The following is a 26,737-nucleotide window of genomic DNA, read 5'->3' as shown; positions in this document are numbered from 1 at the left end:
ACTCCTGTCCATTTTTATCCCGGAGGACACGAGTGGCTTGGGAGGAGGACATCTCTCCGGATCTATTGGATGCACAGTGAGCATTCTGCTGTGTTCAGCTGGAGCTGCTCACCCCCAACTATAGACTCTGCCTCATCCATTTTAAATTACACTGTTTATGTCGCACCACACTGCAGCTTTTTAAAATGGGGTATGCTCCCGTTCCATGCTGTCTGCTGTGCACCTTTCCCACTACTTCCTTTATCGAACTTGCCAGGCAGTGCCCGGGGATAGCATCTTTCTGGATAGAGTTCTTTGCCACAATCGACACGATCACTGGACACTCGCCTTCCTTCACTCCTTTGGTAGGCCTCTTGGGTTATAACACAGACACAACTAGCTTTTGTCGCCACCTCACTGCTATGCTTCTTTTGCTGGCCAAGCTCAGGGTCACTATACACTGTGGCAAGAAGCCCGAATTCCTCTTCCAAAGTGTGGCTGAATGAAGTGGCATATTGCCAAGAACAATTGTCTACATTCTGGCAGCGCATGCCACTGCACTCTCAATCCCGGGACATATAGGAGCCATTTGCCGCTTTTCTTCGCACCAGAGACTCCAGTTCCTCTGTGGAGGTTACGGCCACAGATGGAATACAGCCAAATGGAGATGTGTGATTGACATATGCCTCAATGTATAGTTTGTTACATTGCAATGTGCTATGGGTCACCTTTATTTATTTATTTATTTGCAGTGTTTTATATAGTGCTGGCTAGACCCAGAGGTATCAGAGTGCTTTACATGAGGATCAGCGTGTTACAAGTTACAAAAATGACGACAGTTACTAGAACATAGAGAAACATAGGAAAAACAAACAGTGATACACAGTAAGACATGGGTTACTAGAGCAAAGTAAAACAAAGATGTTTCATAAGTTACTGGAGTATAGAATTACAAGGACACATGTCCTAAGGGGCATAGAAGGAGAGAGGGGAGAGAAAAAGGGGTAAGGAATGTAGATCGGAACAGGCAGACCAATAAGGGGGACAGTACTTCAGGGGGACAAAGCAGAACAAAGTGAAAGATAGGCAGACCGGCTGGGCAAAGGTAAGCTCAACATCCAGTGAATGGGAGACACTACAAGAAGCGAGGGGTGTAGGAGACTTAAGGGGGAAAGTCAAGCTGGTGGATAGGGGGCAGTCCAGCTTCAAAGAGGATAAGGTCGAAGCTACTAAGATGGAGGGCCCCAAACAACGGGTGCCGATAGCAGTATCTACAAAATGGCGGGAGACCAAAAATCCAATCAAGAGAAATAACAGGGGAGCTGGCTCCACAGTGCAAGGCAAGATGGGGAGGCAGTCAACCAGTTAGAGAGAATGGAGGGCTAGGAGATCGCCGTTCAGGATCGAGTCATCGATGTGCACAGGTTTTGATGCAGACGTGTCATTGTTAGGTATGCCACAAAAGTCAGGGGAAAGTCAGCTCGAGGCGCCAAGGTAGCAGCCATGGAGAAGGGAAGTTGCAGCGGGGACTGGGAGGGCGCGACTCCCCAGGCTCGAAAAAGAAAAGTAAGAGCAAGATCGGGGGCACAAGACCGCGATACTCACCACTGCTACACCCTCGCCGTGGGGAGACAAGATTTGTTCAAGTCATCATTCAGGAGGCGATGCAGGAGGATTAAGCAGCTGCGTTTGATCCCGATGGCAGAAGAACGTCTTGGAGGGGTGGACCCAACCCATCCCCACCAAAGCCATCCAGATCTCGTTACCAGGCATTGGCGATGATGAAAATAGGCTCCGTTGTCAGCAAATCTTCGGTGGTTGTGACGGAAAAGCGGGGGCGGAAGGAGATACAGCGGAGAGATAGGGAGAACTGTGCCCGATGTCCGGCTGGGTAGGTGACGGACGGGGGGGAGAATCAGAGCCGATCTCCTCTATAGCTGTCCAGGCAGCTCAACCGGGCATCGGCCATGTTGCTTCGGGCTCCTGTCCCAGTCTGTCCCGTTACTACCAAGCCGTGTAACTGCGCTATTTGGTGAAATGGAATCGCCCACTGACGGAGAAGCACCGGGTCTTCATGGACCAAACAGTTGCGAGATCACATATATGGAGGGAAGTTTGGCTGACTCTGCCCCATAGAGCGTGGGGGTTTTATTCCTCCCCAGTAGCACACCCGAAACTCCAAACGTGGGACAGGGTAGCAATTGCAGCAGATCTCACCACTTTCCCTTCGCCTATGATGCCTGTTAATGACTTGCTGCCAAGGTCCTTCCCTGCGGTCCTAGAACCCAGCATTCATTGTGTCCATGTTTTACCTATTCTGAGGCTCCTCCATCCGGGGTTGTGCCATGTGTAATGCTGTGTTTTTTTGACATTATGAGCAGCTTATTGCATATGCCTTTTTGATTAAGATTATACAACCCTGGCATGTTCGCTGATTGCTCCCCCTCCTGTGTTCCCCGTACTAGGCCTTCCCCTATTCCCTGCTTTCCTTCCCCCTTCCCAAGGCTGTAGCTGTACTGTTAATATTGCAAATACCAATAAATACAAGTAAAAAAAAAATGTCTTGTACGTGATATTTATTCATTAAATAAACTGACAGATGCTCAGGCTGTTTTTATGCCATACATATACACATCCTGGAAAAGATGATTATATGACTGCAGTTCAATATCAAGTGCAAGTTCATTAGAATTATTCAGAACAAATGTATTAATGGTCCGCAAATTGCCCTCTCTGGGCCAACCAAAGAACAAAAACATTAAATCCATTGTTTGTAAATACTCCTTTAGGAAGGAAGTTGGATAAAGCATAGCTCACCAAGTGGGCCACTCTCCACCTGTATGCCACACAAGGTGAAGCGCAGAAGTGGTTTGGGGGCTCTCTAAAAAAGAGGGGACTCAGGGTCAACAAATTGTGTTCACATCGTTGTACATAAAGTATAAACAACCCCTGCTAAAAGTTGCGCAGTTATACCGTCCTGTTTCGCTCCTGAACATCGATGCTAAATTGTTCGCCAGTGTGCTAGCCCACGCCTTAGCCACCTGATGCCTGGCCTCATGGACCCTGACCAGGCAGGATTCATTCCTGGTCGTTAGTGTGGGGACAACACTAAACGCATTTGCCATTTGATTGACAAGGTGCATCATTCCCAGGAAGAAACCTTTTAGCTGGTGGTGGATGCTTAGATAAAGTGCACTGGCCCTATCTCTTCGGAACCCTTGAGCACTTTGGCATGGGCTCGCGTTGCAGGAGTTGGATCAGTAGCATTTATAGCTTCCCCTGTGTGGCGTTCCGAGTGAATGGTGTGAGCTCCCACAGCTTTACTATTGAGCGGGGCACGTGACAAGGCTGCCCGCTCTCGCGACTTCTTTTTGCTCTGTACATGGAGACTTTAGGACAGAGACTTAGAGATAATCCTAAAGCCAAGGGTATCCGATTTGTTGCTGATTGATACCTAAACAGCCTTTACGCGGACGGCGTTATCTTTTCTTTGACGCAGCCTTTGACCTCTCTCCCGACTATTGTCGCCGAATTCCAGGAATTTGGTGCAGCCGCTGGGTTCCGCGTAAACATGCAGAAATCGCGAATCCTGAAACTCAACACCACCCCTAACTCTGAATTGGCCCTGCATACCCAGTTTGACTTTCAATGGGTCACGGATGATCTCCCATATCTAGGATTGTCCATAAGCCGGAGTATGCCCAGCTGCTGAGACAATTACTCAAAACTCCTCTCCCTGATCATTAAAGATTTGACACAGAGGCAACAACTTCCACTCAGAATTGCAGCTGTAAAAATGAATGTCCTTCCCCGAGCCCGCTACATATTTCAGACCCTTCCCTTGGCCCCTTCAATTGGCACAATCAGCACCCTTTAAAGAGAGATTGAGCGCTTTATCTGGGGGAAGATGAAACCTAGGCTGCAGAAACAACTCCTACAGCATTCAAACTAAGTAGGCGGTCTCTCTGTACCCAATCTGTCCCGCTACTACCAAGCATCGCAACTGGTGGTGGGAGGGAAGGCACCCCACAGTGAGATGCAGTGTTGAAGCTGCAAGTTAAAGATAAAGCATGCCACTTGTGAAGCGCCTACAACACACAGCAGTATTTTGGCGCTTTACAAATCATGTGCGTACCTTAATCTCGTACCAAACGTGAGCAGTGTTTCTAATCTAGTCAGGTCCGCTTCCTTTCGCTATAAATCATCACAGAACAGAAATATCCAAAGCATTCGAGGGCTGTTATAGGACGTCACTGCTTGCACTTCTCTCACAAACACTGAAACATGATGTCACATTATCCGGTGGGTAAAATTAAAAATATATGTATATTTATTCTGAGCTCCGAATTAATGAATAAAAAAAATGAGCAACTGGAGATGCCGGGGATTGAACCCGAGGCATCATACAGGCAAAGGATGCACTCTACCACTGAGCTACATCCCCTGGCTTATGAAACTCTCTCCTATAGGTTATGATATAGCAGACAAGCGCCCAGTGCTGGGACTGTACATCTCTCCCTTTAGGGTAGGTAACAGTAGCTGTACTCCAACTTTATGAAATCATTGCTGTCATTAACCCGGATGTCAACTTGCAAAATAATTAGATTCATTCTTGGATGTTATAAGGATGAGTACTTTGGGTGAAATTCAACTAGGCAGTCTAACTATGCCTGGTGGCACCTTATCACACACATCTAAGTGTTTTGTGCGATTAAAACCAAACCCTCTTGCACTGCCAAGGCGGAAAGTTATCAGCCTGGCCTTTTTCAAGTTCTGAACTCTTAAACAGCAGCCAGTTGTGGGGACTGTCAGAGGACTGTGTGGCCTAGGAAAATAATTTTCCACATAGATATTTGAATCATTAGGTGAATAGCTGTAGCCTGCAACACAAAGGTGTGGTCCTAATGTTATCTGAACAGCAGGGCTGCAGCGTGCTAGAAGTACAGGAAAGGTACCTCTGAAAGTAAGCATCTGCAGGATGAAAGGGAAGTGTGAGCGATGGAAAATGTGCGGAGGTGGTGTCTGGGGGCTGAGAAGCAGACAGATTCCCCAACTCATACCCCTGAAGGAGAGTAGAAACCATTCCCGCACCACATCTCTTGGCCTGGTATTCACAGTTTCGAAAGACAACTGTTACTTAGGCAATTTTGTTAGGTTATGTTCCAGCATATTTCTAAAGCGCACATACACCAAAAAGTGTTCATGGTGCTTTAAATGGTGTCTCTCAGTGAAACACTGGTGGTCTGGTAGCATTGTATATCCTTGTGGAGAAATGTCTTGTCCCACTGTTTATAAATTGACCTTTTGCTATGTAAGGGTGTGTTTCTGGGTATTTGACCTCTTAACACATTTTGCAGACTTTATTCCACAATTGTGATTCCAAATTGGTGTTGGTAGGATGTTTAAAGGGTGTGGGTTATCCGTCTCCCAAGCGGACACGATACCACTAAGGATAAAAACTGAACCGGACAAACTGTAAAACAAAGACAATTTCTTCCATTGTCATTACCTATGTACTACCAGTTGAATTTTGGTCTCAGGAGGAGCAGTAAAAGCAATAACGTGACCTACCCGAAGCCGCGCGCCGCCTGTGTGTCTCGTGCAGCTTGAGGGGGCAGCAGCAGGGCAGGCTTCGCCCGGGGGCTCAGGATCAACACGCCTCTCCACCAAAGTTAGAATGAAGCCTCGATGTGCGTGCCTCAGCCGGGCCTGGCTCCCTCCGGCATACGCCACTGTGTAGCTACAGAGGATGGAGCAACAGACAGAAACCAGTGCAGGAGCCCGGTTGACATGGAACCGGATGAACACAATTGCACGCTCCTTGCATCCGAAGTGAACAAAGTCCAACACTCCTGCCCAACCCTTCTCACCAATGAGCCTTACCTCACACTTCCTGTAACCGCAACTGCGTCTCGGCACCACGAATCCGCCTCCCAGCACCAGCTGCACACAGAAAGCCACTCATGTTATCACAGTGCAAGAAGGCCTACACTCCACTAGTAACACCTCCAACAATACGTGCTGGATTTGTTGTACACTCAAGAGCATTTTGTCTCGTTCATATCACGCATAATTACCCTGACACTTCTGTCACAGGTCACATCAAGATGCCTAACACGCAGCTTTCAGATTTCAGAATGAAACCACACGTTTGCTTTGTTGTGTTTTAGTTAAAGGTGAGATATGTGGCGTAATAAAAACAAATGACGGAACACGCATGATCATACCGGAGCTCACGGCACCATACAAAGTACTTCAGAAATATGCCTGCTGCGTTAATGTGCACGAAAAAGTTATTACGTTGATTCAGAAAAAAGGCTTCAGAAAACAGGAAATGAAGAACTGTATTACAATGGGTAAAATTACTCCTTCTCACAGGATGAATGATGAATCTTTCCTCTTTGACAGCACCGCTGCTTGTATAAACAAGCACGGTCCGCTTTCGCTTTCGTTCATCGTCGTGAAAGCTTTCTTGTCTTTATGTGGCCATATGTTTTGAAACACATGGCCCCATAAAGATAAGAAAGCGTTCACGGCAGAAGGAAGGCAGACGAGCCCGTCCAAATGGGACGGCTCAGAAAGCTGAGCAAAAACGTCACAAACACCTCTTTTCCAATGGCTGGCCACCGTTTAGCATAAACGGTGATGCCGGCCAATGGAAAGGAGGGGCGGGGCTTAATGCCCTTTACAGAAAATAACCAATGTCATTAAATCTCGCCAGCGAGACTGTGCATGTGCGCAGCCTACGCCAGGCGAGACCTAAAAAGGACTATGCCCTGCAGGAACTGGACAGATTCACTCACACTTAAATGACACATTGGTTGCCCGGCTCCGCCACATGTCCAAGAGTGGGGAGACCGATGACAGCATTTGAGAAGTGGCAGATCCTCAAGACAGACGATGGAAGCTTATCTCAGAGATCTACCTACACCTCTCGAATAAGGCACAAAAATGCAAGTCCTCAGGACAGATCCTTTGGGAAACGGAGTTAGGCGATGCACTATCATATAAAGAGTGGGAAGATATTTTCTATAGAACTCACCACACGGCACACATTCAGGGCACACCGAAGCAGCCTATAAGATCACTTCTCACTGGTACTACACCTCTTCTCGCATACAAAAATGGAATGAGGAGAGCGATGGCCTGTGCTGGCAGGGCTGTGGGAATACTGGGACGCTGATCCATCTTTTATTGCTTTGCCCGAAGCTGCAGAGATTCTGGGACTAAGTCCTGAATGACATAGACAGTGCGTTTGACACCACGATCCAGATTCCCTGCCCACACGCTTCTGGGGCTCCCCAACACACTTACATTTTCACATCTTTCCGTTAGAGGAAGGCAGATGGCCCTGGCACTATATGCTGCCCATAGAGTGTTGCTGGCTATCTGGGTTACAGATAAAACTCCTGATCATAGACAGTGGCTTCATAAACTCTGGTCATTGCTGGGTTTGGAATGGCTGTCGATGGTGACCGAAGCAGACCCCTCCGCTTATACTAAAATCGGGGCCCCCTTTATCACTATACTCTCCGCTGAGTTCAGGGAGTTGACATGTCCTAATTATCTTGCGGTTACTTCCAGATACTTCTGACGGGGACAAGACGCTGGCAGAATTTGCGGCGTGATCCGGACTTATAACATATTCCGAGAGCCCGTACCTCTTCTCTGACAATAGGTGAATCATTCGGAAGGAGGTATGGTGGAGGGAGGGAGAGACGGGTTGGGTGTTTATTCCAATTTACTCTGTAGTTGTCTTTTAATATTCCTTTGTTTTACACACTTTAACATGACTGCACCTGCAGTATATGGTGAATAATATCACCTGTACATGATGCACTGAGACAGACTTCGTGGCCGGCCCAGTTGGGGTTGTAGACGGCATGCTGTGTAATTGTTTCTCTGCTTTCTTCGTAAATAAAAAAGAGATTTGATTCCAAATTGACCCTCACTAGCCTGACCGTGTTGCTTTACTCAATTAAATTGATGGCATTCGAAAATATTCAATATCTTAGATTTATATTCTCACCAGGCACCCATGGTCATGGCAGTCGTTTTGAAGTAGACAGTCAATTATATCCTTTTGTACTATGTGCTCAACACTTGCATGAAAGTCAGAGAATTGTGAATCAACATGCCCCATCTAAGTCAGCCATTCCTGAAGGACAGAAGAAATTCCAAAATTCAATGACTGTATACATATCCCCACTATCTTTTTTCGAAAGTTTTCCCAATTTAGAGTTTGGACTGTTTATCAAACATATTAGGTTTAATATTGTGCAAAACGAAAACACTTTTTTTCAGTGTTCAGTTGATAAGGTTTTTACACTGTTTTCCCAAGTGAAAACATGACCGATATGTGAGCCTCGTGAGCTCAGACAACACTAGCTATCATCAAGAGATTGGGTTTTCATTGATAACAATGGAGCGTCTTTATAAATTCATTAGGCTGGCTACAAGTGAAAATGTGGATTCAGGCTCCTGTTAAGTTGTTATTCAGTACTTTATCTTGCCTTACATTCAAAGACAACAAGGGCCTCTCTGTGTCAGTAAGTTGTGAGTGAACTGAAAACTTCGAACATGTTACAATGCAATTACAGTCTTAGGTATAGGTCAGAATTTAAAAAGGTATGGCCCACCTCGCCAGGCAGCATCCTGAGCCATCATTTCTAGAGACACTGAAGCCTGTGCCCCACTAAGTCCAAGAATATAAGTTTGACATCCAAGATGACACTACTTTAAATGCCGGGGGGGCGGGGGCAGGCGGCCTGACCCAACACCAGGCCATGCAAACATAATCTGCTAGGCATAGCGAGGCAGCTGACTGATGCAACCTCTGTCGCGTTCAGCGGTGTGTCTCCGGAGAGGAGCGGAAGGACCACAAGGTGAGATTGAGACCCCAACATGTTGAGGAGGTTTGGGAGCAGAGGGCTGTAAGTGGAGTCAGTAAATGTCGATGGCAATGTTTCATGAGGCATAGGGTACCATACAGTGGCTTAACGAAAACTAATGGGGCTCCCATAAAGAATGTGTGGTGTTAACCCCGAGTTTCATAGAAATCCATAGAACTTAGGCTCAATTAGGGCCCACCCCCACTGCGCCACAGGGGCCTGTGTTATGCCCCTGGTACCATACCTACGATCATGCACCCTCTTGTCAATACAGCTGTTGTGGTTGCAGTGACTCTACATGCTCCCTGCATTTTTGCACCCCTGGTTCCTACAACACACAGAGCAGTGGCTTGTTCATTATTTTCTGATTGCATATTCTGCTCAGCATCCTGGGGGCACATTCATAGCTCCTAGTGTCTTTTCACTTCTGTTATTGTTTTTTACTGGTTTTGCCGAGCCAGCCAATCATAGCCAAGTTGCTAGAATTTCAATAAGGAAAATGCGCCAAAGCACAGAAAGGAATACATTTTGATATGACAGGGACAAAGTCAGGCATTAGTATATAATTTATTGTCCGCACTGTGAGAATAACTTACTCTTTCACTTGGTCCTGTTTAATTCAAACTTATCTTTCCATAGTTTTTCGTGTACTACAACTTGTTTATTATTGGCTAATTAGAAGCAGCTGGTTTACAGGGGGGGGCACCCCCATACGAAATAATTGAAGCTGCTTTCTCACTTTTTTTTTTGTATTATTTTTTATTTATTTTTCGTTACACATTTTGTTGTTTCACAATTATATGCAACTTCTAATATAAGCATTTTGTTATTATTCCCTTTCATTTTGTAGATCCTTTTGTAAAGTGTGTTGGGTCCTGTTATAGTTTTTAACTCACAGTCCTAATACCGAGGCTATTACCCAACTAGTCACTCTTTCCTGCTAAACAGTTAGGGCCTGATATAGAATTTGGCGAACAGGTACTCAGTCAAAAACGTGATGTAAATCTGTCCACCTTATTACAAGTGCATTAGGATATAATACAATCGTAATTAAGTGGACAGGGTATCAGTCACACTTGTGACGTAGTACCCAACAGCCAAGCTCTAAATTAGACCCCTCAGTGTGAATTGTTAGTGATATGAAAATAAACCATATTCAATAACGGGTCTAGATACGGCGTGTTATTAACTTCTAATGGCATTTCCAGCAATTCTGGGTTATAAATACTCAACATAAATATCATCTCATTAGCCCTAGAGTCACAGCAGTCACTACCAAGTTCTATATTGGCCCTTACCGTAGTCATGTAATATCTAGATGGGCCTAGTGCTTTGCCTATGTATCTGTTCATGTATTTTCCTGTGCTGCATAAGGTGTACCATGTTTATTACCAGCTGTCGCTTCTGTGTCATCATTCTATTTATCCAGGTTAATCATTATTATCCTTCAGTTTCAAGGCTTCTATAAATGTACCGAGGCCCTTGGTGTTTAATCTTCCTCTTGTTTCTTTGTCATGTTCCTTATGTATTGCTAGGCTTTTCAACTCGGCCCAATAGACCGACTCTCACAGCGTTTGGCCAATATTAATCCTAAATCGATTACTTTAATGCATACATTTTACTTTTTAGGTCTTAGACCCAAGAGTAGGTCTATGACCTAATAAACATGTTTGGGGTTACATTGACCATTCACTATCTGTCACTTCCTGAATGATTTTCAATATCGTTCCCTAATAACCTTTTGTAATAGAGCATATCCCCGTTATGTGGCAAAATCCTGCTTTCCTTTCTCCGCATCTCGGCGGAGGTGCATTAGACACTCCTGGGAAAATCCTGCTAATCCGCGAGGAAATTATATATGTTCAGTGTAACACATTATGCTTTAAAAGTTAAAATTTCCCATTTCTTGTTGCTTTCTCTTACCTGCTATTTCCCACCTCTAGTTCTTTTTTGTAGCACTATATTTGTTTCAGTATGTAATCTACTCAGTGTCATTTTAAGGATTTGGGGGGTCTTGGGGAAAGACATATTTGGGAGCCCCTGTCCTGATCAAGATTTATATTGTATTACCCATTTCCTGCTAATTAACGCCAGCATGATGGCAAACAATACTAAATTATATGTTAAACTGTAACACGGTCAAACAAAAAAAGTTGAAATATATTTTGCTCAGGACTCCAAAAATCCTCATAATGATGCAAGGTAGAGAAACAGGGTCAGAGATAGAAGTAGGCAGAGGAGGAGAGAGCTTTAGATAGAGAAATAGGATAGGATGGCATGTAGGTGAACCTCAGCCTTCCATAGTTACAGAACTGGTCCTCAGGAATGTTATACTCTAGTGTCAAGTCCTGGAATCACTTGAGGATACTATTTTTCCATAATTTAGTCACTGTAGTAAATTCTGTCTCTATCCATATTTGTAGTACACATGTCCACTCCTTTTCACTAAACCCAGTTAGTCCTTGAATTAGTATGTTTGAGGCATATAATGCTTCAGAGATTGTTGTCTGGAACCACCACATCCAATATCATTATGCTGTTCAGTTTAGAAAGTTTAACTGTTTGTGTGGTGACTTAGGTCTAATGAATAATTGCGTGACCCTTTTTTTCCTAGGAGTCTTCCTCATACATAATTATCTTGCTGTGTGTGTGTTCCCAATAACCATCGGGCTGCTCATGACAATTGTGCCTGCATGTAATAATACTCAAAGGTGGGTACTATCAGTCTTCCTTCCGAGGTTGATCCAGGTTTAGCAGGGGATACCTGATGTATTTCATTATTCCTGATCACTGACAGGAGTATACTATCTATTTCTTTAAACAGCTTTCGAGTAGTGTGAGGGGCAAATGAGCATAATAATGCTGCCTTCTCAGCCAGTTAAGGCAATCCAAAGCAAAGTCCACACCACATCTTTCCCAAGGTGCACCATCACTAGAGCACAGAAGAGCATCTTAGAAATGTCCCCTTTCTGAGATATTCAAAAAGAATTTTACCTGCAAGGGTATTTTCCCAAAGGCCCACCGGGGATGCTCTGAAAACCTACAACACCTTTTGGAACAATAAGTCCTGTGAAAGTGTGCTATTGTACCAAGGAAGATGAGGGGCATCTCTTTGGCACATAATGAGCTTCTTTTATATGATCCCTTTCTTCCTCAGCCTCTAAAATCTATTCAGCCCACTTTAGAGAGAATCAGGAAAAGGGGGAGACGCAACACTAAGCAAGAAACAAGCAAATGAGGCACTGATGAGGATCATGATGTGTGTTTATATAACCTAGCAAATGTTCATTTTCCTACACATTCTTGGATGATGTGTCAAGTCCAGATTCAAGTCTTAAACCCCATTATGCTGTAGTATGAAGGTGAGACAACCAAAGATACACAGCCAGCAGAAGAACTAGTGATATTGGTCTCTACCGTTATAATGAAGACTCACTTTGGCCTATTAGATTTTGTCCTCCAAAGAGTAGAGTTCAGATTGATGGTGACTTTCATGACTAAACATGTTCTGGAGGGGACCTGACTGCACTTTGTGCTAACCATTCACCCTGTGATGATTTGGCCTTCAAGGTCCAATTTCAGGCAAAGGAAACAAGTGGACTTCAAGAAGAATCTGGGCAAGTTGACTAAGTTGCATGAAAAGCTTAATGTGAATCAGCATTCCTCTAGGCACCCCCTCTGCTTTGAAAGAAAAGGCCTTTTTTCTGTGAACCATACCACACAGGTGACTTTTAAACATTTTGAGAAATGAAAAACGTTTCAAGAAGAGGCCATTGTGCTACCAATTTGTTTATCTGCTTCATCTTTTATCCTTGTTGAATGCATAGACCTGGATTAGAGAATCAGTATGTTTGGCCAAATTTCCTCATCTGCCAGCAGTAATAACTTGCAACACTTCAGACAGAAAAGCCTGTCCAGATCCTCCCCAGATCCAAAGGGCTGGAATTCAATGGCTATAGAGTTTCACCTAAATCAAAGTTTGAATTACAGGAAAACTGTACACATGTATAGTAACATACCACCAGTTAAGATTGGGAAGCTTAGCTTTCTAGTAGAAGATTGTCTAAATATAATTTTTTAAATGCCGCCAACTTTGGAGGTAACAAGGAACAAATTTACAACTTGGTTGAGAGGGAACATGATTGTTTCGACTTTCAGAATTGTGGTGGCAAGAAGGGTTTGCATAGATGAATGGAGTCCAACAGGAGATTGCATCATTATAGAATGTGGCTCATGAAATCTGCCAGAGAAACATGGACTTAGCAGGAGCCTCATCAAGTATCCAAATGTTCTGTTATTGACTTTTCACATATTTCTTCTTAGAGAAGGTCAAGCCCCCCTCCCCTTCCTATGACATAAGTATCTGTTCCATCTCTCCCCTCCCCCTGCTCTGTACCTCTTCTTTCCATCCTGTAATGTGCCATAATATGCACTCAAAGTATCACAAAGAATACATCACTGTGTGGCTTGTGACGGAAGATCACAAACACTGTGGATCATACTGTCCAGGCCACTTTCTACCCACTTTTGTGTCTTTACTCATTATTCTTCTCCTTCTTTTAAAATATTTCTTGGCGTCACATTAAACCATTGATATGGTTTGAGTTTCCAGTTTTTATCAATCTGCTGTACTGGTTTTAAATACATTCTTTTACTTGTTTATCATGTGTTGTTACCTGCCCAATTTCTTATCATGGGTTTAAACCAATGTCTATTTCAACACCATGAGTTTCATGAAGGGGTGTGAGCAAGCTGTATGAGCTACCCTTTTAAAGATGGCCGTTCATCAAGAGTATTCTATCAGAGGTTCCTTATCTGACCTGAAGTAGAGTCTTTTCTGGAGATGTACGTTCCTGTTTAAATAATATGTAAGAACCATACCCAATATGATATTTTGGGTGTTAAGAAGTGTGTGTATGATTTGCATAGGAGAAGCTGTGTATCAGGTTTGGGTAGCACAGTAATGTGAGCCTTACGCATAGTTGGAGGTAGTGACCCTACTTTAAAGCACCTTGAAAATTTGCAGTGTGAGAGCAAGCTCAGTAATTGGCTGAGGGCCTAGCCAGAAATGAGTGAGTGGATAGCTAGCCGTTCTCCATACCTGGTCTCTAGAGAATTGCACTTGGTCCCCAAGAGACAGATGGTCAAAGAACCCATGCACTGCTAAGAGATCTGCGAGTGATTCCTAAGTGTATATTTCTGCATAGCACCAAGCAAAGTGGTAACAAATTAGTTTGTTATCAAAAATGTCCCTCCAGAGGCTAGCAGGTGGGATGCCAGAAGATGGCCAATTTGATTGCAAATGAGGTGAGCTAGAGTGCAATCAGGGCATATATTCACACGAGCGAAGAAAATAGAAACTTGACCCACCCCCCCCCCACCGCCACAATGAGCACATACTTTTGAGCTTGAACGTTAAGTGTGAGGCTGTCCTTCCCAGAATAATTATACTCAGATGAAGGGTGTTTTCAGTCCTCTCCAGATTCCTACTGCTTTAGAAATCCCACCATCTAGTAAGATGCATGTTCCCCTAAAATATGCCTCACAAGCCTTCCAGAAGGTGGCGATGGTAGTCTTGGGAGAGGCATTGGTGCTGATATTATCAAATGTGATCTGCCAAGGAAGGCCAAGAAACACTTCAGTCAAAGCGTTGAATTTAAATTTCCAGGAAGGTAACCTCCTTCCAGTCCCCCAGTCAAGCATCATTTACACTGGTCCATTTCAACTGCAGCATTAAACAGTGGAGTGTCCAACAGTCAACAAGTGTGCTGATTTGAGGGGAGGACTAAGGCTCAGTGATGAATCATAATCATACTTAAGGTTATATAAAAGCCCCACCTGTTAGAATCCTATACAGATCACCTGCACAATACAGGTGTAACTGTGTAGCAAAGAATTATGGATAGAAATTGGGTCCTTAGATAAAGCAGAAAACTATTGGTGAAGATTCTAACAACCCACATACCACACAATGCCACCCACCTAAATCACTAACACTGTCATTGAAAGTGAGTGAAAGTCAGTGAAGCTCATTAGGATGCATTTGGATCCTCTAGTGCAGGATTAAAAATATTTTATTTTTGTTCACTTGGGTACCACTCATTACTTATTCCAGGATATTGGTCTCCTGCACAAAAAGCACATCCACCTTGAGTTTACGAAGGTATGAAAAGATTTGCATCCATTTGTCAGAGACTTCTAGCCGCAGATTCCTAACCTTAGAATTGTCCCCAGGCGTCAGACTGGATGTGGACATTTATAAGCAGTACCCTGCATGCTGGAAGGTGGCGTTGTTTGGCTCGGCGTTAGTCCGTGCTGGACGTCTCGGCATGGTGACATCAGTTCTTTTCTTTCAATGCCAGTTAATGGGGATCCAGAGAGGGCTACCCCCAGTCATTTTTTGACTTACCTTTTTTTTAAAAGTTTTGTTGAAGATATTTTTTAGACTTATCTCCTGGTGTGTTAGGGATGTCCCATAAAAAACAGCTGGTTTCAAACCTGTAGTGCCTATTACAGGCCGAAAAATACCTATGGCAAGAGAATGTTATCTTCCGCCAGTCTAGTACTGTGGTCTGTGAACATTGCATGTCTTTTGGGCATATACACCCACACTGTGTGAGATTTGGTTGCACAGGTGTTGCCCATGGTCATGGAGGAGGCCGGAGCTACACTCACCTAAGTTATTGCTGATGGACGAGATTCAGTGGCTTAAAAATAGCTCTAGTTGTGAGGGGGGCCCTGAACTCCAGGGAGCTCCCTCTGGTACTGTGCACGGGCAGGCCCAAGAGCTCCTGACTGGGTCCAGAGCTTAGGGGGCCCCCTCCATGCACTTTGCCGGGGGGCCCCCTCAAGTTTTGTTACGCTACTGGCGATATTCAGCAAAGTTCACCATTCGATGTGGACTGGACACAACTGACACGCTAGGCAGGTCGATTGCATCATTGGTGGCAGTGAGAGGCCACGCTTAATTGAGAACCACTCAAGGGATGTCCAGATTTCCCTCATGGAAGTGCTCTTTGATAGATTTAGCTTTTTTTGGCAAAAAGGCCAACTTAGAGCTTTGAAGACGTCCGGGCTACAGTCAGGTCTTGGGACTGTCCATGGTACCCAGCCCACCCCAGTCTGCCTTTTGGCCCTTCCATAACTACAGTAGATGCTACTAACCATGATGTTTATTCCTGCACCGCAACCAAGGTAACAGACAGGTCTCCTCAGCCTTTTTGTGGCCGCAGACGTGGTTCCCAAAGATCACATAGGACTACTATACAAGGCATGTGCCAGCACTCTCCCCCCTCCCTCAGCTGCCGCAACCTCCAAAGTTTGCCCTCGTACCAGCACGTGCACACAGTGGGAGGTAGGATTTCCCATCACCTTCCACAATAAAGTGGATACTCCAAATCGTCTAGCAGGGTTACCCCATCCCCTTTCTGGAAACTCTGCCACCCATCCCACCTTCTCACAACTGGCTGATGGAGGACCATTCCTCCTTGCTCCATCAATAAGTTCTGGTTCTCTTGGCCAAAGGAGTCTTAAAAAAGGGAGCAGGCAGCAGAAGTAGGTCGTGGTTACTATTGCCGCTACTTATTGGTGCCTAAAAAAGACAGAGGCTCCACCCTATTCTAGACTTGCACCCTCTCAATTTTTCTTGAAGAAGAAGTTCAAGATGCTTGCATTGCCTCAGGTCCTATCTGCCCTAGACCACGGAGACTGTAAGGTAGCGCTGGACTTGAAGGAAGCCTACTTCCACATTCGCGGCCTGCCTGCCCACAGATGTTACCTGTGGTTTACAGTGGACCACGAGCAGTGTCAATTCACCATTGCTCTCCTTTGGCCTAACCAGTGCCCCTCGGGTGTTCACCAAGGTGATGCTGGTGGTTGCAGCACACCTGTGAAGGTGTTCCAGTCTTTCCCCTACCTTGATGATCGGCTGTTGATGGCAGCCTTGCCCCAGGCGGTCGTCTCCCACCTCCAGACTACAGAAAACCTACTGCATTTGCTGGTGCTCACTATAAACATGCAGAAGTCACAGTTGACTTCCTCTCAGATGTTCCTTTTCATTGGAGCTGTTCTGGACACCGCACAGTCTCAGGTATATCCACCTGAATGGTGGGTCCAGAATATTTGGGCTATGATCCCAATGTTTCAGCCTTACTTGGATTTCAGTGAGACTGACTCTGAGACTGTTGGGCCTCATGGCCTCATCTATGTGCCTCACACTGATGCTGTTTGATATGCACCCTGGCAAGATCAGACTTTATTTGCTGTCATTACCATTCGTCAACGGTTGTCACATGCTGATGTTGTTTATTATATTGTAAACCCGGTAAAACAATATTTTTTAAAAGACTTTCTTCTTTCTAGCAAGGGAAGGCTGGTGCAGGAGTTCACGAACAACACTGCCGCCGTGTGGTACTGCAGCACATAGGGTGGGGTATGGTTGTGGATATTGTGTTAAGCAGCCCTGTGTCAATGTCAGGGCATTTCCCTGGTGGTCTCTCTGAATGCCAAAGTGGACAAACTCAGCTGTCAAAGCCTAACACATCACTTATGGCGTCTCCACCCAGAGGCGGTGCAAGGTCTCTTTGAGACTGGGGAGAACCTTGGCTAGATCTGTTTGTCACCGCTGAGAACTCGAAATGTCAGCAGTTCTGCGTGCTGGTGTTTCCAAGGCAGCTCTAGCTTGGAGACGATTTTTGTTTCGAGTGGAGCTCAGGGCTCTTGTACGACATTCCACCAATATCACTCCTGGCCAGATTTCTCGAGACAATAAGAAATTAATGGACTTATATCATTCATGTATCTCCCTCCGGATTGGGCACAGAGAGTTTGGTGTCCTGAACTCCTGAGTATGAGCATCGGTTCTTCGATCAGGCTCCCCCTTTGGGAAGGTCTTCTGTTGCAGCACCAGGGTTGGGTACTGCACCTGAACCTGCGCACGCTCCAACTTCATGCTTGGAGATTGAGTGTCAGCAGATGACAGCTTTCAAGATTCCACCTGAAGTCAGTAATGTTATTCTGGTAGCTAGCCGTCCTTCCACCAAGACGGTATACTCCGGCCGTTGGTACAGACCTGTGACATGGTGTATCTCCAAGAATGTTGACCCTCTTTCCGCACCCTTATCCCAAGTTTTGTTGTTTATTCTTTCTCTGGGCGAGCAGGGCATTGCTTCAGGCACTGTCAAAGGGTAACCTTCAGCCATTTCAGCTTTCTTGTGGTAGCCTGACCAACCTTCTGTGTTCAAGTCATTTGTTGAAGCTTGCTTTCTAAAGGGGCTCCAACACCTATTCTATCCAAGACCATTCATTATGACCTAATGGAACCTCAGTATGGTCTTAAACTTTCTAATGTGTGCACCGTTTGAGCCTCTACGCAACCGCCCATTCCATTTATTCACCATCAAAATAGCTTTTCTTGTAGCATTAACATCAGCCAGGAGGTTCCCGAACTGCCAGCACTGTGTGTGCCCCCTCTCTATACAACAGTCTACCCAGACAAACTGTTTCTGAAAACTTGTACCTTCTTTCTCCCGAATTTAGTGATGCCTGTTCATGTAGGTCAAAATATCACCTTGCCTGCCTTCTTTTGCTCCTCCTGCCCCTTTGAAAGAAGAGAAGGCACTCCACTGCCTGCACCCAAAAAGAGTGTTGTCATTCTACATTGATCTTAGTAAAGAGTTCTGGGTGGACAATCAACTCTTTGTTTGGTATGACTAGGCGAAGAAAAGAAATGATGTGCAGAAAAGCACCATCTTATGATGAATAGTTCTCTGCATAAACATCTGCTACACTTTTCCACAAAGCAAACCCCTAAGGGCTTGCACGTTCATTCTACTAGAAACAAGGCTGTAACCACTGTGTTAGCTCACGGAGTCCCTGTCCTGGACATAAGTCAAGTAGCGACGTGGGCATCGGTGCACATGTTCACTGAGAATTACTGCCTGAACTTTCAGGTCTGTTGAGATGGGCACTGAGCCTATTTGGCCCTACAGGACTTTTTGGTCTAATCTGTTCACAGACCTACCTCCAGGCATTTCTTGGGTATCTATTCTAAGGTAAGGAATTTGCAGCTAGAAGTCTCTATCAGAAGAACAGTTTAATTACCTTCAGTAATGCCTTATCTGGTGGAGACTCTACCTAGCCGCGGGTTCCTTACCGACCCCCCCATCCTCGCCACCCTTAGAACAGATTTCTCCATAGGGTCACCCTTTGGAGGCCCTAAGTGTGGCACACAAGGACATCAAAGGGCATCCTTTGTGGCTCTGTGCTTCTGGCATTGCAAGTTAGAGAAAAGAAACTGACGTCAGCGCTCTGGGGTGGCACCCATATAGGCATCGTGCACAACACTTCCAGTTTGGACTATGTCAAAAACATGGAGCCGAATGATGCCACCTACCGGTGAACAGGAGTATTGCTCAAAAATTTCCAGATCCTGTCTGATGCCTTGGGAAAAGCCCAAGGGTAAGGAAACTGCAGCTAGATAGAGTCTCCACCGGATAATGCATTACCAAAGGTAAGTAACTTCTTCGTTAATGGGAGTGTGGAAGCATCTAACGTTCCATACATGAGCTAAACCATGAGGGTATCCCTCTGCCCTCCTACCCTCACATGGCACCCTCATAGCCAGAGAGTGCATCCTATCACACCCACAAAACAAACAAAGGGAGCAGTGAACAGCAAATTACTGTTATTCACACTTAAGATCTTGCTAAGCCCACTGGTAAGGTCACCAGTCCCCTTGTGGTTTCAACAGAAGGCCCTATAGTAGGGACATCATCCAATACTGAAATTGACAATAGCACCCCACAGTAACATTAGAAAAGTTGCAACATGGAACAGGATAGACCTGTTAACCACTTCGTGGCTTACTGGAGCGAATCCTGACTATGAGAATGTGGAGAGACTCATGATCCCCTGAATGAAGTTCTAAGAGGAGGACAACGAAGATGTCAATGATGAAGTACATAGCAGAGGATCAAACCCAGCAAGCACCAGAGAAGGAGAGATTAGAAAACTGCTGAGTTTAAATAGAGAAGGTGACAGCAAAGCCCACTATCAAGTAGGAGAAGCAGAAAATGGGCTCATCCACTTGTGTTGAAGACACAGCGTTAGAAATGGGGATCTTTAGTTGGCAGAGGTATGCACCTTGTCGAAGTAGGGACCCTTCCTTCTAGTCACGGTAAGGGGGATCACACACTTAGATAACCCTTGCTCAACCCTGGTAGCTTGGCACGAGCAAACTGGCTTATCTCAGAGGCAATGTGCAAAGCATTTTACATAACCACCCAGTAACACAGTGAAAGCACTACAAATGGACACCACAGAGTTGAAAAATGAAGTATCTTTATCTAAACCAAACAAGATCAAAATGAAAAACAATCCCCAATACATAGATCAAGATATCACTTTAAGAACAATTATTGCAAAACTACAGCTCTTAGAAACAGCTCCAACTGGGGCTATTACGAAATCGTGACAGGCATAAATCCAAAGTACGGAGCCGACTGTGAGGTGCGTGAGCCAACCACGAAGTAACACGGACCCGCAAGTACCAGCCCTTGGAAACAAAGTCAACAGACGGTGCATGGCATCACAGAGGTGAGGCGTCAAGGCCAAGGCAAGGCCTGCTCCTTACTGCCACAGGGGAGGCGAGGCTTTGAGTCCGCGAGTAGACGAGGCGTCAGGTCCGGCTGGCAAGGGAGGTGAGGATGCGTCGGCGGTGAGGTGTCGGTTCCGTTCAGCAGTGCAGTGTCAATGAGTTCAGGAAGTCACCCACGTCGATATCTTGCAGACATCGGTGAGCATCAGAGTTCCAGTGCAGGCGGGGTGGTGCGTTGTGCACTTCATGAGCAATGCCCACGGCCTTGGTGCAAGTTGCGGTGTCACCCATAGCGTCACTGATGGTGTTGATGTTGTTTTCCTTGGGTTGCAGCACCAACCAAACAATTCCAAGGGCCCAGGGACTGGAATTGGCACCCTTTGGCAATCAGGAGTCCAGCAGAGGAGTTCGGGTGCTGTTATCAAGTTGCAGGTGAAGTCTTTGTGTCCCTGAGACTTGAGAACAGGAGGCAAGCTCTACTTCAAGCTCTTGGAGAATCTTCATAAGCAGGATACCACAGCAAGGCAAAGATCTAGTCCTTCCCACTGCCCACAGACAGAAGCAGCAAATGCAGGCCAACCTAGCAAAGTAACACACAGCAAAGGGGCAGTACTTCTCCTGACAGCTCTTCAGCTCTTCGTCTTGGAAGGGCCCTCTCATTCCACAAGTAATCTAAAGTTCTGGTCTTTAAGGTCTACTACTTATACCCCATTTTCTGTTTGTAGTCTTTGTTTCCAGACTCTCTGAGCTCAGTAAAACCAGTGCTGTCCTCCCTGGTCCAGCTTCATTACAGGTGGTAGAGACAGCATTGTGCTGAGCAGATACAACCTATTCAGGTGCTATTGAAAATTCCTCTCACCACTCTTAATGCAGAAATGTCTATGCAGCCTGGCTATGGCAGAAAAGGGCAGGGCACACACCAATATCCCCCCTTGTGACTGTCTAAAGTGAATGCACATCTCTAGCTCCTTTCATTCCAAAACCAGACAGTGAATACACAAACATGCAGAGGTTAACAGGATGGTTAAACAAGAAAATGCCTACTTTCTAAAAGTGGCATTTTACAACACACAATTTAAAAACCACCTTTACCAAATGATGTGTTATTAAATTCTGATTTCAGAGATACTAAACTCCAATTTTTAGCTGCCCCCAATTGAAAGTTGCATATGTAAAATGTTACAGTGCAGCTCCAGTGATAGCCTATGGGAGAGCTAGTCCTTACACTAGTGAAAAATGAAATGGACAGTATTTCACTATCAGGACATGTAAAACCCCCAGTTAATGCCCTACCTTTAACATACACTGCACCCTGTCCATGGGAATACCTTAGGGGTGACTTAAGTGTAAGAAAAGGGAAGGTTAGGGCCTGGCAAGTGGGTGCACTTGCCAGGTCGACATGGCAATTAAAAACTGTGCGCGCAGACACTGCAGTGGCAGTTCTGAGAAAGATTTGAAAGGCTACTTGCGTGGGTGGCACAGCCAGTGCTGCAGGCCCACTAGTAGCGTTTGATTTACAGGTCCTGGGCATACACAGTTCACTTTACTAGGGACTTATCAGTAAATCAAATAGGCCAATCGTGGCTAACCAATCATAATCACAATTTACACAGAGAGCATATACCCTTTTTGCACTGATCAGAAGTGGTAAAGTGCTCAGAGTCCCAACGCCAGCAAAAACAGGTCAGAGAAATAGGAGGTAAAAGGTTTGGGGATAAACCAGCAAAAAGGGCTAGGTCTAACACACAGACTGTGTAGAATGAATGTTTTGTGCACACAGTGTGACAATGATGAAAAAAAACTAAATAAATAAAAGCTTAAAGGTGAGCGCCCCTATCAGTAATAGCAGCCATAGGCAGCATGACATGTTCACTCAAAGGAGAGCAAGCCCACAAGAGACAGAGATGACACCAGGTAAATCACAGATAATATATTCTACTTGCATAAATTCATGCTAGTTAGGTCAAAAGAAGCAGCTGCTTGTGTGCCCAGGGCCATCCCATGCTGGTGATCAGTGACTACAAGCTGTAGCCCTTTGTGCAGTGTAGGCACCAGGAGATCTTGGAAACAGTTCCACAAAACATTAGGGCACTAACAGGGTCAGTGAAAAAATTAAACTTGTCTTCCACAAAACTAGGTGTAAAATGATGCACTTTACTCCCTTATTAAGTAGTGCCTATTACATCCCGATTAATGTTTTCTTGGGCTTCTGTAATGCAAGCACGTGATCAGATTCAATCTTATGTGGTGATTGTCCATCAGGATGTTTGGTATAGCCGCCATACCATGTATGATTATTTCTGATCCCTGTAATTTAAAAGCTTGGCAACAATCAGGCAAGGGGTCAGGCTCAGGGACAGAGAACATTGTGCTTGATCTGTGGTGAATAGGTTAGAAAGTGATACCTCAGGTAGCAGCTGCGTTTCAACATAGTACCCAACAGGTTTGCATTTTGACCCATGGGTTTTTCCAGAATGTGGATTTTCAATTAGTGTGTCTATCCATCCTGATCCTTCAGCCAAATTCTAACAGTTTTCAGTACCACTAATAACTCAAAAACTTGACCCTCAAAGATCATGAAGGTACCTTCGGCACAGCAAATCCGGCATTCGCCCTCCGTCATCCACCTCAAAAGAGAGTAAATGCGGGATTAAATAAGATCCAGTTTCACCAACATGCTATCCATATTTGCTTAGAAACACAAAAAATGGATAGGTAGAATGCTTGTATTAATCTCTGCCACTGGTAAGTAATTAGGCCGCATTCCAGTCCCTCAATTATTTTTCTGACCACTGTACAACTCCTCACAGAGACTAGCCATAAACAAGTCAGCTTAGTCATTCTTCAGTGCAGCCTAAAGTGACAGGCCAGGTACCCTCTGGATTGGAACACAATCAACCTCATACCTGTTTCGACCTTTCAGTTCCTCCTCAGTGGCGTGAAGTGAGTTGCATTGAGTCCTACAGCACAGGGAGGAAGGGTCTAGGCATACCATCGTACTTAGGCTGTGTGACAAAAACAAGTAAATGGCAGGTGGGATTCTTGAGTTTAATCTCAGCCACTCATAATTGCTAGGACAGCATTCCAGTCCATTCTTTTTTATGCACTACACTCTGGACAGAGACCAACCATATACAAATCAAAACGTCCTCCTGCTCCACTATGAGCAGTCCACCCGAACTGCCAAGTCAGGTCTTCTCAAGAAAAAATACAAGCAACCTCAGACTAGTTTCAGCCATGGTAGGTCTCATCAATGAGGTGCAGCTTCAGTCCTGTGGAAGATTGAGCAAGAACTGACATCTGGGCATACCAGTCTCACTTAGAGCTTTCCACAGAGGACAAAAAGTGATGGCTGGAATGCTTGAATTATTCTTGGGCACTGGTAATTACTCAGGCCACATTCCAGCCCATCATTTTTGCCTGGCAAGCTCCAACTTATGATCCCTGGCCCTCTGTCTGTCCTCCAACTCCGCTGGGGACTAATTTCTAGAAGACGCACTTCTGCCAGGCCTGGTGGGCCCTCCCCCACGGGCAGATCCTGAGCTCCAGACAGAACCAAGCATATGCTAATAAAACTTGGTACTGCTCCAGTTTGAATACTGCATGCCGAGCTGCCTCGACAGGTCCCCTCTAGAACGAAACACAAGAAACACCAGGCTCTGGATTTATTTTCTTTCTTTCAACATGCACCTTGTTATACTTTTACCCATTTAAATGCTTCAAGCTCAATGGAAGTAATTGTATTCAAATTGCCAAAAGTGTTACGAGTGACATTTGACATTAAAGTGGAAATCGAATATTTTTTTTTATGTATGGTTGCATATAAATATAGCATAGACCATTCAACGGGATGTAAACAGGGAGACTCATGTTTAGCTTTGAGCATGAGTTAATTTGTTTTTTTTCCATTGCAGGCTTTACTCCTAATTGCATGTGACTTCCAGCTGAGAACAGAGTGACCCCATTAAACCGTAGTCCTCTAAAACAACTCAAGATGAGCATCAGCTACATATCGGAACTGAGGAAGCCTCCACCCTATAAACCACCAGTGCAGCCGCTGCAGTTCTATGCACAACCTAGGCATGTCCCACACTCAAAGGTTGTACGACACATTAACGGTGAGTTATCTTGGTACGCAAGATGTTAATACTTGAACCAGGACTGTATCAAATACCATCCAAACCTGATTGAAAAATATAGATTTAATAGATCAGTTGTACTTCCTAGCAGCCAGGCGAACTTAGGAGAATAAGTCTTTTTAGTTTCAATATACGTCAGAAAACACAATTTTTATTTATGCAAACAAAAGATACTATTGGCTTTGAATTACCTTAACCTCAAGACATAATTTGAGACAACACTAATGATAAAAAAAATGTAAAATTATAAAGAATGGGAAGAAAAATCCATTGCAAAGTATTGGTCCACCAGTCCTGGTACTGATGTTCCCTTCTTTTTATGCAAATGTGCATTTATGATCATGAAAAATGCTGTCACACACATTGCAAGTGGGCCAGTAGCTGAAGTGTGTTGACCATTGCCTCAATATGTATACTGTGATGGAAGCAAAATGTGAATGGCAGTTGCAGTGACCAATGGATAAAGAGGTCTGACCGAAAGCTCATATTTATATGTATTTTTGCTTATGAATTTCTTTGATTACATGAGACTGGCAGTGCAAATAAAGCTGTCTATCTGCCAGGCCTAAATAGTAAAGAAGTACATCATACAGTAGCACATCACAATTGAAATGAATTACAGACCGGTGTGTAGGAATACACTAGCCACGATTCATTATTTAACCAGATTAGGGAGGTGCTAGGACAAGCAGATGCAAGGGAAAGCCAGTGCCCAATCCCAATGCCTGGTACAATAGAGCTTGTAGGCTAGCCAAAATGGAGCTCCTAGTAGCATTTAAATGAAAGTCGTAACCTGAGATTGCCAGATTCAGGTCACGCTGTCGACAAACACTGGCGTAAGCGAAAAGGGATTGAGAAAGTTCTATGTGGATGTCTCTACATGTAGCCTTGACCACCAAAAACAATAAGGATTTTTGGAAGACAGCTCCAGTTTGTCTAAATGACCAAAAAGCAGCACTAGATTTCTGTGTCTAACCCCAGGAGTGGGTGGCACATTTTAACAAATTATATACTACTACGGGCAACACAATCAATGAAGCCAGGGAGTCCTTAGGTAATAGCGATTCCTATTATGTTAACACCCTTATGTTTTCGCTTAACGAAACCATAGATGCTAAGAATTCTTCCATCCCAGGTCGTACCCCAGGATCGGATAGGATGCCAAACTAACTTTATAGGGCAAATCTGGGGGCCCTACAGAAATACGCTTTTTAACTTGGTCCTCTCTGGTATGGACATCCCTGTCTCCTGGAAGCTAGCCGACATCATAACTTTATATAAGAAGGGGGAGTAGTCAAACCCGGGGTGCTATAGGCGGATTAGGCTCATTGATTTCCTCCAGAAAATATATTGCAAGCCAGCTGCGGTCCGTGCAGGTAACAGCAGTGGGGCCATGTAAGTGGGGATTTCGAGGTATGATGCTGAGGGAAAATTAAATAAATAATACATTTTCCCTCAGCATCGTCCCTACAAAAACCCCCCTTACCTAACCCCACCGTCCCACCGCTGTTACCTGCACGGACCGCGGCTGTTGCAAGCAGGTTTTGGTACATCTGCAAAACTAGATAAATCAAGAAAGTGTCCTATCAGATTGGCAGGCAGGCTTTAGAGCCAATGTGAGTACTGTGGAGCAGGTGTTCTGTTTCATCTGTTTGCATTGGAAATAGGTGATAATCAGCAAAGGTAAACTCTATGTTGCCTTTGTTGGTCTCCTGTCCGCTTTTGACCTCTTACCTAGGGGAAGGTTGTGGAGGGTGCTGGAAAAAAAGAGTATGCCCCCCCCCCCCCCCCACCATATTGAACACCCTAATCAGGTTACATGTTGACAATCTTGCTCACGTCAGATGGGGGGAGGAAGGGACACCTACCAATCCAATTCGAGTAGCCGGAGGGGTCTGGCAAGGATGTGTTTTGGCCCCTACCCTGTTCTCCCAATTCATCAACTGAGTGATAGAATATGTAAACAAGGATTGGTGTTGAGGCTCCCAAAACAGGTGGGAGGAGGGTCTGTGCCCTTCTCTTTGCAGACAATAGCCTGTTGATTTCTAAGTCACCACAGACTGCAACTAATAAAGTCCTTTCAGACGTTCTGTGATGAGTGGGACCCACTGCAAGAGAAACCAGTTGGTGGG

General features: G+C 44.9%; 1 protein-coding gene across 1 annotated transcript in view; it reads left to right on the top strand.

Moving 5' to 3' along the window:
• The window catches only part of LOC146866377 (uncharacterized), a 185,526-nt gene that overhangs the window by 10,350 nt on the left and 148,439 nt on the right, over positions 1 to 26,737 (top strand). The window contains exon 2 of the mRNA XM_085640851.1: positions 24,381 to 24,584. Coding sequence (XP_085496977.1) covers positions 24,461 to 24,584 — 124 coding nt within the window. The 5' untranslated portion in view covers positions 24,381 to 24,460. The remainder of the gene's footprint in view (positions 1 to 24,380; positions 24,585 to 26,737) is intronic.

The sequence above is a fragment of the Triturus cristatus genome, chromosome 2_1, assembly GCF_964204655.1.
Source record: "Triturus cristatus chromosome 2_1, aTriCri1.1, whole genome shotgun sequence".
NCBI classification, from domain to species: Eukaryota; Metazoa; Chordata; class Amphibia; order Caudata; family Salamandridae; genus Triturus; species Triturus cristatus.
The sequence above is the reverse complement of the archived record's forward strand: the minus strand, read 5'-3'. Positions and strand labels throughout refer to the sequence as shown.